Here is a 14,532-nt window from a genome sequence, read left to right on the forward strand (position 1 = left end):
CTGCTGTCTTTCCATCAGCTGTGCTATATAGGCCTAACTCTTCTTATAATGTCAGATTGAATGGGATGTGACTGCTGTCTTTGTGTAGCATCGTCCATACCAACAACACACAATGATTCTATAAACAGGTGTGTAACCAGGTGTGTTAATATAACCAGGTGTGGCTGGAGCCGTTTAAAGACGAGCAGCCGGAGAATGTGAAGGAAGACAAGAAGGACAAGAAGATCGTGTTTAACGGCTTCCTGCTCTTCCCAACCGGGAAGTGATGTCACAACGCCATGCAGTGACCTCGTCACAACGCCATGCAGTGACCTCGTCACATGAGCTGTCCCAGGAACCAACCATTACTAACACTGTTCTATACTGATCTATACTTTTCTATACTGATCTATACTGTTCCAAACAGTTCTATACTTTTCTATGCTGATCATCTATACTGATCTATACTGTTCTATACTGATCGACACTTTTCTATTCTGTTCTATACTGATCTACACTTTTCTATACTGTTCTATACTGTTCTATACTGATCTATACTGTTCTATACTGATCTATAGTGATATATATACTGTTCTATACTGTTCTATACTGATATATATACTGTTCTATACTGTTCTATGCTGATATATATACTGTTCTATATTGTTCTATACTGATATATATACTGTTCTATACTGATCTATACTGTTCTATACTGATCTATACTGTTCTATACTGTTCTATACTGATCTATACTGTTCTATACTGATCTATACTAATATATATACTGTTCTATACTGATCTATACTGTTCTATACTGATATATATATACTGTTCTATACTGTGCTATACTGATCGACACGTTTCTATTCTGTTCTATACTGATCTACACTTTTCTATACTGTTCTATACTGTTCTAAACTGATCTATACTGTTCTATACTGTTCTAAACTGATCTATACTGTTCTATACTGTTCTATACTGATCTATACTGTTCTATACTGATCTATACTGATCTATACTGATATATATACTGTTCTATACTGATATATATACTGTTCTATACTGATCTATACTGATATATATACTGTTATATACTGATATATATACTGTTCTATACTGTTCTATACTGATCTATACTGTTCTATACTGTTATATACTGATATATATACTGTTCTATACTGTGCTATACTGATCGACACGTTTCTATTCTGTTCTATACTGATCTACACTTTTCTATACTGTTCTATACTGTTCTAAACTGATCTATACTGTTCTATACTGTTCTAAACTGATCTATACTGTTCTATACTGTTCTATACTGATCTATACTGTTCTATACTGATCTATACTGATCTATACTGATATATATACTGTTCTATACTGATATATATACTGTTCTATACTGATCTATACTGATATATATACTGTTATATACTGATATATATACTGTTCTATACTGTTCTATACTGATCTATACTGTTCTATACTGTTATATACTGATATATATACTGTTCTATACTGATATATATACTGTTATATACTGATTTATATACTGTTCTATACTGATATATATACTGTTCTATACTGTTCTATACTGATCTATGCTGATATATATACTGTTCTAAACTGTTCTATACTGTTCTAAACTGTTCTATGCTGTTCTATACTGTTCTATACTGTTCTAAACTGTTCTATGCTGATATATATACTGTTCTAAACTGTTCTATACTGATATATATACTGTTCTATACTGTTCTATGCTGATATATATACTGTTCTAAACTGTTCTATACTGATATATATACTGTTCTATACTGATCTATGCTGATATATATACTGTTCTAAACTGTTCTATACTGTTCTATACTGATCTATACTGATCTATGCTGATATATATACTGTTCTAAACTGTTCTATACTGATCTATACTGTTCTATACTGATATATATACTGTTCTATACTGTTCTTTACTGCTCTATACTGATCTATACTGTTCTAAACTGTTCTATACTGATCGACACTTTTCTATTCTGATCTATACTGATATATACTGATATATATACTGTTCTATACTGATTTATATACTGTTCTATACTGTTCTATGCTGTTCTATGCCAACCCATTATTGATATAAATACAGTGCCTAGTGAAAGTCACACACACCCCTTGCAGTCTCCACATGTTGATGCCTTAAATCTAAAAAGGGATTACATGTTTTTCCTATTCCACATTTTAAATAAATTATAGAACATTTTCCAAATGAATAATAAAAATACAATTTAAAACGAAGCTGTCTTGATTGTGTATGTCTTCACATCCAAGAGTTAATACATACTGGAAACTGTAACAGTCCTGACCTATTTATGTTAGTTTTTATGTGTTTATGGTCAGGGCATGTGTTTTGGGTGGGCAGTCTATGTTATCTGTTTCTATGTTGGTTTCGATTTGCCTGGTATGGCTCTTGATTAGAGGCAGGTGGTTTGCATTTTCCTCTAATCAAGAGTCATATTTAGGTAGGGCATTCTCACTGTTTGTTTGTGGGTGATTGTCTCCTGTGATGTCTTCGTTATGTTCGATGTATTCACTTTTGGAGCTGTTTGGCTGTTCGTTCGTTTTGATGTCCGTTCCTGTTCGTGAGTTTACGTTTGTCCATGTAAGTTTATGTTCAGGTTCCGTTGTACGTCGTTTTCTTATTTTGTAGTTTGTTAAAGTGTTTTGTTTCGTGACCATCGTATTAATAATAAAGATGGCATATTTCCCTGACTCCGCATATTGGTCTGAAGATCCTTCTCTCCTCACCTCATATGAGGATGAGGAAAGCGACAGCTATTACAGAATCACCCACCAAAATACAGAGACCAAGCGGTATGGGAATGCTAAACGGAGTAAGGGACAGAAGAAGGAGCAATGGACATGGGACGATGTATTGAATGGTAAAGGTGTCTACACATGGGAGGAGATCCTAGCAGGTAGAGATCGCCTTCCATGGGAACAGCTGGAGGCACTTAGGAGAGCGGAGGCTACCGGAGAGAGGAACCGGAATTATGAGGGAACGCGTCTGGCACGGAAGCCGAAAAAGCCCGTGAGTAACTCCCAAAAATTTCTTGGGGGGGGCTAAAGGGTAGTGGGCCAAGGGCAGGTAGGAGACCTGCGCCCACTTCCCAGGCTAACCGTGGAGAGCGGGAGTACGGGCAGACACCGTGTTACGCAGTAGAGCGCACGGTGTCTCCTGTACGTGTGCATAGGCCGGTGCGGGTTATTCCACCTCCCCGCACTGGTAGGGCGAGATTGGGCATTGAGCCAGGTGTCATGAGGCCGGCTCAACGCGTCTGGTCTCCAGTGCGTCTCCTCGGGCCGGCATACATGGCACCTGCCTTACGCATGGTTTCCCCGGTTCGCCTGCATAGCCCAGTGCGGGCTATTCCACCTCGCCGCACTGGCAGGGCGACCGGGAGCATTCAACCAGGTAAGGTTGGGCAGGCTCAATGCTCAAGAGAGCCAGTACGCCTGCACGGTCCGGTATTTCCGGCGCCACCTCCCCGCCCCAGCCTAGTACCTACAGTGCCTACATTACGCACTAGGCTACCAGTGCATTTCCAGAGCCCTGTTCCTTCTCCACGCACTCTCCCTATAGTGCGTGTATCCAGTTCAGTGCCTCCAGTTCCGGCCCCACGCACTAAGCCACCTGTGCGTCTCCTAAGTCCTGTACACACTGTCACTTCTCCCCGTACTAGTCCTGAGGTGCGTGCCCTCAGCCAGGTGCCACCAGTGCCGGTACCACGCACCAGGTATAGAGTACGCTTTGAGAGTTCAGTGTGCCCTGTCCCTGCTCCACGCACTAGTAGGAAGGTGCTTATCATTAGCCCGGTGCCTCCAGTTCCGGCACCACGCACCAGGTCTACAGTGCGCCGTATCCGGCCAGAGCCATCCGTCTCCCCAGCGCCATCTGAGCCATCCGTCTCCCCAGCGCCATCTGAGCCATCCGTCTCCCCAGCGCCATCTGAGCCATCCGTCTCCCCAGCGCCATCTGAGCCATCCGTCTCCCCAGCGCCATCTGAGCCATCCGTCTGCCAGGAGCCTGCAAAGCCGCCCGTCTGCCATGAGCCTGCAAAGCCGCCCGTCTGCCATGAGCCTACAGAGCCATCCGCCAGACAGGAGCCGCTAGAGCCGCCCGCCAGACAGGATCTGCCAGAGCCGCCCGCCAGACAGGATCTGCCAGAGCCGCCAACCAGACAGGATCTGCCAGAGCCGCCAACCAGACAGGATCTGCCAGAGCCGCCAACCAGACAGGATCTGCCAGAGCCGCCAACCAGACAGGATCTGCCAGAGCCGCCAACCAGACAGGATCTGCCAGAGCCGCCAGAGAGCCATGAGCAGCCAGAGCCGTCAGAGAGCCATGAGCAGCCAGAGCCGTCAGAGAGCCATGAGCAGCCAGAGCCGTCAGAGAGCCATGAGCAGCCAGAGCCGTCAGCCTGCCATGAGCGTCGAGAGCCGTCAGCCTGCCATGAGCGTCGAGAGCCGTCAGCCTGCCATGAGCGTCGAGAGCCGTCAGCCTGCCATGAGCGTCGAGAGCCGTCAGCCTGCCATGAGCGTAGAGAGCCGTCAGCCTGCCATGAGCGTAGAGAGCCGTCAGCCTGCCATGAGCGTAGAGAGCCGTCAGCCTGCCATGAGCGTAGAGAGCCGTCAGCCTGCCATGAGCGTAGAGAGCCGTCAGTCTGCATGGACCTGCCAGAGCCGTCCAAACAGGACCTGCCAGAGTCCTTCAGCCGGGATCTGCCCCTTGTCCCGGTGCTGCCCCTTGTCCCGGTGCTGCCCCTTGTCCCGGTGCTGCCCCTTGTCCCGGTGCTGCCCCTTGTCCCGGTGCTGCCCCTTGTCCCGGTGCTGCCCCTTGTCCCGGTGCTGCCCCTTGTCCCGGTGCTGCCCCTTGTCCCGGTGCTGCCCCTTGTCCCGGTGCTGCCCCTTGTCCCGGTGCTGCCCCTTGTCCCGGTGCTGCCCCTTGTCCCGGTGCTGCCCCTTGTCCCGGTGCTGCCCCTTATTCCAGTGATGGTCCTTATCCTGGTGCTGCCCCTTGTTCTGGTGCTGCCCCTTGTCCCGGTGCTACCCCTTGTCCCGGTGCTGCCCCTTGACCTGGTGCTAGCTGTTTATTTAGGGGAAGGTAGTGTTAGGGTGGGCATTAGAAGGGGTAGAAAGAAGAGGGGAGTGACTATGGTGGTATGGGGACAGCGTCCTGAACCGGAACCACCACCGTGGTCAACTGCCCACCCGGACCCTCCCCTGGACTTTGTGCTGGTGCGCCCGGCGTTCGCACCTTGGGGGGGGGGTACTGTAACAGTCCTGACCTATTTATGTTAGTTTTTATGTGTTTATGGTCAGGGCATGTGTTTTGGGTGGGCAGTCTATGTTATCTGTTTCTATGTTGGTTTCGGTTTGCCTGGTATGGCTCTTGATTAGAGGCAGGTGGTTTGCATTTTCCTCTAATCAAGAGTCATATTTAGGTAGGGCATTCTCACTGTTTGTTTGTGGGTGATTGTCTCCTGTGATGTCTTCGTTATGTTCGATGTATTCACTTTTGGAGTTGTTTGGCTGTTCGTTCGTTTTGATGTCCGTTCCTGTTCGTGAGTTTACGTTTGTCCATGTAAGTTTATGTTCAGGTTCCGTTGTACGTCGTTTTCTTATTTTGTAGTTTGTTAAAGTGTTTTGTTTCGTGACCATCGTATTAATAATAAAGATGGCATATTTCCCTGACTCCGCATATTGGTCTGAAGATCCTTCTCTCCTCACCTCATATGAGGATGAGGAAAGCGACAGCTATTACAGAAACACCTTTGGCAGCCATTACAGCTGTGAATCATGTTGAATAAGATTCTACCAACTTTTGCACAACTCTTAGGGCAACATACAGTGCCGTCAGAGATTATTCATAACCGTTGATTTATTCCACATTTTCTTGTGTTACAGCTTGGATTCAAAATGGATTAAATATTATGACAAAGTGAAAACGTTTTTTTTAAATTAATGTAGCACATTTATTGAAAATGAAATACAGAAACGTCACAATGACATAAGTATTCACACCCCTGAGTCAATACGTTGTAGAATAACCTTTGGCAGTGATTACAGCTGTGAGTCTTTCTGGGTAAGTCTCTAAGAGCTTTCCACATCTGGATTGTGCAACATTTGCCCATTATTCTTATAAAATTCTTCAAGATCTGTCAAAGTGTTTTATTGATCATTGCTAGACAATCATTTTCAAGTAGATTTAAGTCAAAACTGTAACTCGGCCACTCAGGAACATTCACTATCTTTAGGTTATTGTCCTGCTGAAAGGTGAATTCATTTTCCCAGGGTCTGTTGGAAAACAGACTGAAACAGGTTTTCCTCTAGGATTTGGCCTGTGCTTAGCTCCAGTCCGGTTCTTTTTTAAAATGAAATACTCCCTAGTCCTTAACGATTACAAGCATACCCATAACATAATGCAGCCACCACCATGCTTGAAAATATGGAGAGTGGTACTCAGTAATGTGTTGTATTGGATTTGCCCCAAACATAACGCTTTCTATTCAGGACAAAAAGTTAATTTCTTCGCCACTTTTTTTGCAGTATTACATTAGTACCGTGTTGTCAACAGGATGCATGTTTTGGAATATTTGTATTCTGTACAGGCTTCCTTCTTTTCACTCTGTCCTTTAGGTTAGTATTGTGGAGTAACTACAATGTTGTTGATCCATCCTCAGTGTTCTCCTATCACAGCCATTTAACTGTTTTAAAGTCACCATTGGCCTCTTGGTGAAATCCCTGAGCTGTTTCCTTCCTCTTCGGCAACTGAGTTAGGAAGGACGCCTGTATCTTTGTAGTGACTGGGTGTATTGATACATTATCATCATCCAGAGTGTAATTAAGAGCGTCGCTCAAAAGGATAATGTCTGCTTCTCATTTTATTTTTGCCAATGGAACAATGAACAAACAAACAATGGATGAGAGGCATTGGAAAACATCTCTGGTCTTTGTGGTTGAATCTATCTTTGAAATTCACTGCTCAACTGAGGGCCCTTACATATAATTGTAAAAAAGTAACGTCCTCTCTGCGTTTATTTTCAGCACACTTAAAACATGTTTCATATTTTATTTTTTTCACTACTTCCTGCCGCTCTGGACCATTACACCGGATCATCGCAGCTACAGATGATGTCGGAAGTTTATATACACCTTCGCCAAATACATTTAAACTCAGTTTTTCACAATTCCTGAAATTTAATCATAGTAACAATTCCCTATCTTAGGTCTGTTAGGATCACCACTTTATTTTAAGAATGTGAAATGTCAGAATAATAGTAGAGAGAATGATTTATTTCAGTTTTTATTTATTTCATCACATTCCCAGGGGGTCAGAAGTTTACATACACTCAATTAGTATTTGGTAGCATTGCCTTTACATTGTTTAACTTGGGTCAAACGTTTCGGGTAGCCTTCCACAAGCTTCCCACAATAAGTTGGGTTAATTTTGGCCCATTCCTCCTGACAGAGCTGGTGTAACTGAGTCAGGTTTGTAGGCCTTCTTGCTCGCACACGCTTTTTCAGTTCTGTCCACAAATGTTCTATAGGATTGAGGTCAGGGCTTTGTGATGGCCACTCCAATAACTTGACTTTGTTGTCCTTAATGCATTTTGCCACAACTTTAGAAGTATGCTTGGGGTCATTGTCCATTTGGAAGACCCATTTGCGACCAAGCTTTAACTTCCTGATTGATGTTTTGAGATGTTGCTTCACGGTTGGGATGGTGTTCTTCGGCTTGCAAACCTCCCCCTTTTTCCTCTAAACATAACAATGCTCATTATGGCCAAACAGTTCTATTTTTGTTTCATCAGACCAGAGGACATTTCTCCAAAAAGTACGATCTTTGTCCCCATGTGCAGTTGCAAACCAACTACAATACCTCTCCTGCCAATTGGCCTGGACCCTTTCTCGTCATGGAGCCCCGCTGATCCATCACGACTGGCCTGCTATTCGGCTGATGTGCTCTCAACCGGCCTCTGCGTCGTGGATGTTGGTGAAGATTCATCTGCTACCCCCAGCCCGCTAGCTTCCTGAACGCCGTGTCTCCCGCTCGCCTAGCGTAGTAATCGATTACCCAACGGCTCCCTGTTTCATCCATTGCTGCTCATTGGACCCTATAATCACTCGGCTACACAGCTGATGCCTGCTGGACTGTTCATTAACACGGTACTTCATTTTGTTTATCTGTCGGCCCCAGCCTCGAACTCAGGCCCTGTGAGCTAACTGACCCTCTCTGCCCATTCATCGCCATTTACCCGTTGTTGTTGTCTTAGCTGTTTACCTGTTGTTGTCTTAGCTCTCCCAATAAACACCTGTGATTGCTTTACGCCTCTCTGTAATGTCAATACGCCTTGTATACTGTTGTTTAGGGTAGCTCTCATTGTTTTATTTTACTGCGGAGCCCCTAGTCCTGCTCAACATGCCTCAGCCCTTTGTCCCAACCCCACACATGCGGATACCGCACCTAGCTTAGATGCAACCTCTCTCATTGTCACTCAATGCCTTTGTTTATCTCCACTGTACTCTCACCCTACCATACCCTTGTCTGTATACTATGCCCTGAATCTATCCTAACACGCCCAGAAATCTGCTCCTTTTATTCTCTGTTCCCAAAGCACTAGACGACCAGTTCTTATAGCCTTTAGCCGTACCCTCATCCTACTCCTCCTCTGTTCCTCTAGTGATGTGGAAGTTGACCCAGGCCCTGTGTGTCCCCAGGCGCTCTCATTTGTTGACTTCTGAAACCGTAAAAGCCTTGGGTTCATGTATGTTAATATCAGAAGCCTCCTCCCTAAGTTTGTTTTATTCACTGCTTTAGCACACTCCGCCAACCCTGATGTCCTAGCCATGTCTGAATCCTGGCTTAGGAAGGCCACCAGAACTTCTGAAATTTCCATCCAACAACTACAACATTTTTAGTCAAGATAGAACTGCTAAAGGGGGCGGAATTGCAATCTACTGTAGAGAGAGCCTGCAGAGTTCTGTCATACTATCTGTCATACTATCCAGGTCTATGCCCAAACAGTTTGAGCTTCTACTTTTAAAGATCCATCTCTCCAGAAATAAGTCCCTCACTGTTGCTGCTTGTTATAGACCCCCCACAGCTCCCAGCTGTGCCCTGGACACCATATATGAATTGATTGCCCCCCATCTATCGTCAGAGTTCGTACTGATAGGTGACCTAAATTGGGAAATGCTTAACACCCCGGCCGTCCTACAATCTAAGCTAGATGCCCTCAATCTCACACAAATGATCAAGGAACCTACCAGGTACAACCCCAAATACGTAAATTTGGGCACCCTCATAGATATCATCCTGACCAACTTGCCCTCTAAATACACCTCTGCTGTTTTCAACCATGATCTCAGCGATCACTGCCTCATTGCCTGCGTCCGTTATGGGTCCGCGGTCAAACGACCACACCTCATCACTGTCAAACTCTCCCTAAAACACTTCTGGGAGCAGGCCTTTCTAATCGACCTGGAAGGATATTGACCTCATCCCGTCAGTAGAGAATGCCTGGTTGTTCATTAAAAAAATCCTCTCCATCTTAAATAAGCATGATCCTTTCAAAATATGTAGAACTAAGAACAGATATAGCCCTTGGTTCACTCCAGACTTGACTGCCCTTGACCAGCACAAAAACAAAAACATCCTGTGGCGTACTGCACTAGCTTCGAATAGTTCCCGCGACTTTTCAGGAAAGTCAGGAACCAATATACACAATCAGTTAGGAAAGCAAAGGATAGCTTTTTCAAATAGAAAATTGCATCCTGCAGCATTAACTCCAAAACGTTTTGGGACACTGTAAAGTCCATGGAGAATAAGAGCACCTCCTCCCAGCTGCCCACTGCACTAAAACTAGGAAACACGGTCACCACCGATAAATCCACGATAATCGAGAATTTCAATAAGCATTTCTCTACGGCTGGCTTTCCACCTAGCTACCTCAACAGCTCTGCACCCCCCGCAGCAACTCTTCCAAGCCCCCCGCTTCTCCTTCACCCAAATCCAGACAGCTGATTTTCTGAAAGAGCTGCAGAATCTGGATCCCTACAAATCAGCTGGGCTAGAAAATCTTCTCTTCCTAAAATTACCCGCCGCCATTGTTGCAACCTCTATTACTAGTCTGTTCAAACTCTCTTTCATATCGTCTGAGATTCCTAAAGATTGGAAAGTGGCCGCGGTCATCCCCCTCTTCAAAGCGGTAGACACTCTAGACCCAAACTGTTACAGACTGATATCCATCCTGTCCTGCCTTTCTAAAGTCTTCAAAAGCCAAGTGAACAAACAGTTCGCCGACCATTTTGAATCCACCGTACATTCTCCGCTACGCAATCCGGTTCCGAGCTAGTCATGGGTGCACCTCAGCCACGCTCAAGGTCCTAAACGATATCATAACCACCATTGATAAAAGACAGTACTGTGCAGCCGTCTTCATCGACCTGGCCAAGGCTTTCGACTCTGTCAATCACCGTACTCATATCGGCAGACTCAACAGCCTTGGTTTCTCTAATGACTGCCTCGCCTGGTTCACCAACTACTTCTCAGATAGAGTTCAGTGTGTCAAATCGGAGGGCCTGTTGTGGCAGTCTCTATGGGGGTGCTCGGGCTGTTCAATCCTCGGGCTGACTCTGTTCTCTGTATATATCAATCATGTCGCTCTTGCTGCGGGTGATTCTTTGATCCACCTCTATGCAGACGACACCATTCTGTATACATCTGGCCCTTCTATGGACACTGTGTTAACAAACCTCCAAATGAGCTTCAACGTCATACAACACTCATTCTGTGGCCCCCAACTGCTCTTAAATGCTAGTAAAACTAAATGCGTGCTCTTCAACCGATTGTTACCCGCACCCGCCCGCCCACCCGACTAGCATCACTACTCTGGACGGTTCTGACTTAGAATATGTGGATTATAAATACCTAGGTGTCTGGTTAGACTGTAAACTCTTCTTCCAGACTCATATTAAGCATCTCCAATCCAAAATTAAATCTAGAATCGGCTTCCAATTTCGCAAAAAAGCATCCTTCACTCATGCTGCCAAACATACCCTCGTAAAACCTCGTAAATCGGTATCCTACCGATCCTTGACTTCGGCGATGTCGTCTACAAAATAGTAATAGCCTCCAACACTCTACTCAGCAAATTGGATGCATTCTATCACAGTGCCATCCGTTTTGTCACCAAAGCCCCATATACCACCCACCACTGCGACCTGTATGATCTCGTTGGCTGGTCCTCGCTACATTTTCGTTGCCAAACCCACTGGCTACAGGTTATCTACAAGTCTCTGCTAGGTAAAGCCCCGCCTTATCTCAGCTCACTGGTCACCATAGCAGCACCCATCCGTATCACACGCTCCAGCAGGTATATTTCACTGGTCATCCCCAAAGCCAACACTTCCTTTGGCCACCTTTCCTTCCAGTTCTCTGCTGCCAATGACTGGAACGAATTGCAAAGATCACTGAAGTTGGAGACTTATATCTCCCTCACTAATTTTAAGCGTCAGCTGTCAGAGCAGCTTACCAATCGCTGCAGTTGTACACAGCCCATCTGTAAATAGCCCATCCATCCACCAACTACCTACCTCATCCCCATATTTGCTTTTGTTTTTCTGCTCTTTTGCACACCAGTATTTCTGTTTGCACATCCTCATCTGCACATATATCACTCCAGTGTATATTGTAATTACTTCGCCACTATTGGCCTATTTATTGCCTCTCCTCCTTACTTCATTTGCACACACTGTATACAGATTTTTCTATTGTGTTATTGACTGTACGTTTGTTTATTCCATGTGTAACTCCATGTGTTGTTGTTTTGTGTCACACTGCTTTGCTTTATCTTGGCCAGGTCGCAGTTGTAAATGAGAACTTGTTCTCAACTGGCCTACCTGGTTAAATAAAGGGGAAAAAATAAAAAATAAATGTGTAAATATTTGTTTGAACATAAGATTCAACAACTGAGATAAACTGAACAAGTTCCCAGACATGTGACTAACAGAAATGGAATAATGTGTCCCTGAACAACGGGGGGGTCAAAATCAAAAGTAACAGTCAGTATCTGGTGTGGCCACCAGCTGCATTAAGTACTGCAGTGCATCTCCTCCTCACAGACTGCAACAGATTTGCCAGTTCTTGCTGTGAGATGTTACCCCACTCTTCCACCAAGGCACCTGCAAGGCACCTGCAAGTTCCTGAACAATTCTGGCGGGGAACAGCCCTATCCTTCACCCTCCAATCCAACAGGTCCCAGACGTGCTCAATGGGATTGAGATCCGGGCTCTTCGCTGGCCATGGCAGAACACTGACATTCCTGTCTTGCAGGAAATCACACACAGAACGAGCAGTATGGCTGGTGGCATTGTCATGCTGGAGGGTCATGTCAGGATGAGCCTGCAGGAAGGGTACCACATGAGGGAGGAGGATGTCTTCCCTGTAACACACAGCGTTGAGATTGCCTGCAATGACAACAAGCTCAGTCCGATGATGCTGTGACACAACGCCCCAGAACATGACGGACCCTCCACCTCCAAATCGATCCCGATACAGAGTACTGGCCTCGGTGTAACACTCCGAGAAACGCAAATCCGACCATCATGAGACAAACCGCGACTCGTCAGTGAAGAGCACTTTTTGCCAGTCCGGCGACGGTGGGTTTGTGCCCATAGGCGACATTGTTGCCGGTGATGTCCGGTGAGGACTTGCCTTACAACAGGCCTACAAGCCCTCAGTCCAGCCTCTCAGCCTATTGCGGACCATCTGAGCACTGATGGAGGGATTGTGCGTTCCTGGTGTAACTCAGGCAGTTGTTGTTGCCATCCTGTACCTGTCCCGCAGGTGTGATATTCGGATGTACCGATCCTGTGCAGGTGTTGTTACACGTGGTCTGACACTGCGAGGATGATCAGCTGTCCATCCCTTCTCCATGTAGCGCTGTCTTAGGCTTCTCACAGTACGGATATTGCAATTTATTGCCCTGGCCACATCTGCAGTCCTCATGCCTTCTTGCAGCATGCCTAAGGCACGTTCACACAGATGAGCAGGGACCCTGGGCATCTTTCTTTTGGTGTTTTTCAGAGTCAGTAGTTTTCATAACTGTGACCTTAATTGCCTACCGTCTATGAGCTGTTAGTGTCTTAATGACCATTCCACAGGTGCATGTCCATTAATTGTTTATGGTTCATTGAACAAGCAGGGAAACAGTGTTTACAATGAAGAGCTGTGAAGTTATTTGGATTTTTATGAATTATCTTTGAAAGACAGGGTCCTGAAAAAGGGATGTTTCTTTTTTTGTTGAGTTTATATGGGAGATACATCCCAGCTCTGCAGATTTTGCTGCGAAGAGACAGAATCATTAGATAATTTGTTTTCGTACTGTCCATATGTAACTTGTTTTTGGACGCAGGTTCAGGAATGGCAAAAAAGTGCAACATTTACCTGGAGCTAACTCTGCAGATAGCACTACTGGGTGATTTAAAAAGTCATAGTCAGTCGATCAATAATATATTAATAATTTTTGTAAAATGTTTTATCTTTCATTTACAATCTGTAGAAACTATGAGAATAGAAATGTTCAGAACTTTATGAAACATCACAGCACACTTTAAAAATATATGTCAAAGTAGAAAACAAGCTGGATGGTGGTCAGAGATAGATGGGAGGGGTTGAGGGGAGCTGAAGGATGGGACTGGATGGTGTTCAGAGACAGATGGGAGGGGTTGAGGAGAGCTGAAGGATGGGACTGGATGGTGTTCAGAGATAGATGGGAGGGGTTGAGGAGAGCTGAAGGATGGGACTGGATGGTGTTCAGAGATAGATGGGAGGGGTTGAGGGGAGCTGAAGGATGGGACTGGATGGTGTTAGGAGATAGATGGGAGGGGTTGAGGGGAGCTGAAGGATGGGACTGGATGGTGTTCAGAGATAGATGGGAGGGGTTGAGGGGAGCTGAAGGATGGGACTGGATGGTGTTCAGAGATAGATGGGAGGGGTTGAGGGGAGCTGAAGGATGGGACTGGATGGTGTTAGGAGATAGATGGGAGGGGTTGAGGGGAGCTGAAGGATGGGACTGGATGGTGTTCAGAGATAGATGGGAGGGGTTGAGGGGAGCTGAAGGATGGGACTGGATGGTGTTCAGAGATAGATGGGAGGGGTTGAGGGGAGCTGAAGGATGGGACTGGATGGTGTTCAGAGATAGATGGGAGGGGTTGAGGGGAGCTGAAGGATGGGACTGGATGGTCTTCAGAGATAGATGGGAGGGGTTGAGGGGAGCTGAAGGATGGGACTGGATGGTGTTAGGAGATAGATGGGAGGTGTTGAGGGGAGCTGAAGGATGGGACTGGATGGTGTTAGGAGATAGATGGGAGGGGTTGAGGGGAGCTGAAGGATGGGACTGGATGGTGTTAGGAGATAGATGGGAGGGGTTGAGGGGAGCTGAAGGATGGGACTGGATGGTGGTCAGAGATAGATGGGAGGGGTTGAGGGGAGCT

General features: G+C 45.6%; 1 protein-coding gene across 1 annotated transcript in view; it reads left to right on the forward strand.

Moving 5' to 3' along the window:
• Nucleotides 1-2,271, forward strand: part of c1qa (complement component 1, q subcomponent, A chain) — a 35,050-nt gene extending 32,779 nt beyond the window's left edge. Inside the window, exon 7 of the mRNA XM_055936906.1 lies at nucleotides 159-2,271. Within this exon, the coding sequence (XP_055792881.1) occupies nucleotides 159-266 (108 nt within the window). The 3' untranslated portion in view covers nucleotides 267-2,271. The remainder of the gene's footprint in view (nucleotides 1-158) is intronic.
• The last annotated feature ends 12,261 nt before the right edge of the window (nucleotides 2,272-14,532 follow it).

Source organism: Salvelinus fontinalis, chromosome 10 (genome assembly GCF_029448725.1).
Source record: "Salvelinus fontinalis isolate EN_2023a chromosome 10, ASM2944872v1, whole genome shotgun sequence".
Classification (NCBI taxonomy): domain Eukaryota; kingdom Metazoa; phylum Chordata; class Actinopteri; order Salmoniformes; family Salmonidae; genus Salvelinus; species Salvelinus fontinalis.